Source organism: Diadema antillarum, unplaced genomic scaffold, assembly GCF_040938485.1.
Source record: "Diadema antillarum isolate AM-2024a unplaced genomic scaffold, OU_Dant_1.0 seq00001584_RagTag, whole genome shotgun sequence".
NCBI classification, from domain to species: domain Eukaryota; kingdom Metazoa; phylum Echinodermata; class Echinoidea; order Diadematoida; family Diadematidae; genus Diadema; species Diadema antillarum.
The window spans coordinates 366363-367350 of NW_027272302.1; the positions used below are offsets into that span (position 1 = coordinate 366363).

Consider the following 988-nt stretch of genomic DNA (forward strand, 5'->3'; position numbering starts at 1 on the left):
TATCTACTAGTATTGCAAATCTTGCAATTGATTTGCGATGGATCACATCGTTCTTGCTACAGAATCGATATAACTTGCAATCGACTTTATAGGGGAATTGCAATTGATTGCAACTTCTGTCCTTATATTCTTAGTGATAAAAAATGAACTGGGAAAGAGAATCGAAGGTCGTAAAAACAATTTGCCTAAACTGGGGTTTGTTGTAATACCCACAAATTACATCGTGTTGAATACTAGGCAACCCTCTGGTGAGTGACAATTCTTGCAATATCAATATTATCAATATTTGCGCATCGTGTTGGAGCATTTGGTTCGATCTTTCGAACTATTTTACGGTCAGCCACAACGGTTTGAACATTACATATAACGTGGTATTCCTGAAGCATGCAGCGAAAGTGTTTCAGATCCGCCTCAAAATCCCCGTCATACTTCGCAATTTTCTTCCACAATGTGAGATTGTAATGTTTGTAGAGGAGAGTGTCCGCCATGTTCCATCTTTGTATCTTTATTTGCTGCTCGCTGTTAGGACCGAAGCTGTCCGATCGCTGATTGGCTCGCAAGTAAAGGATGTCTTCGAAATTCCACGACATGATCTTCTTTAGAAGCAAAAGCGACTCGTCTAGGTACTCCGTGATGAGGACTAGGTCCAGCACGCCATCTAACATTTGAATCGTGTTGTCAATCACATCCACATTATCGTGAATCTGTTCATTGGCGGTTAAATCAAAGAACATTCCGTTTCGAGTGTAATACTTTCAATGAGACTTGTCACTTTTTTGCCAGTGAAACAATGGACGTGATAGAAATATGTCCACTGTTTGAGATGGTCTCTTACCGGATATATGGTAGTTCTTCGCGCAGCCGAAAAAGAAGAACGCGGATATAAATTGTTTGGTTGGTTCCCTGAGAATGGTTACAAATCTCGCCCCTGGTCTCATGTGATGTTTCAAGAAGTTCAGATTCGGCAAGAGTCGAATATGTGACGTCA

At 40.8% G+C, this 988-nt stretch overlaps 1 protein-coding gene across 1 annotated transcript; it reads right to left on the bottom strand.

The window, feature by feature from the left end:
• Positions 1-233: 233 nt before the first annotated feature.
• On the bottom strand, positions 234-734 carry LOC139710888 (galactosylceramide sulfotransferase-like). The gene has a single exon (XM_071622810.1). It carries the CDS (start codon positions 732-734, stop codon positions 234-236), a length of 501 nt encoding a protein of 166 aa, XP_071478911.1.
• Positions 735-988: the final 254 nt, after the last annotated feature.

Coding starts and splice junctions, on each gene's coding strand:
- LOC139710888 (XM_071622810.1), bottom strand. CDS start 734: ATGTTCTTTGATTTAACCGCCAATGAACAGATTCACGATAATGTGGAT.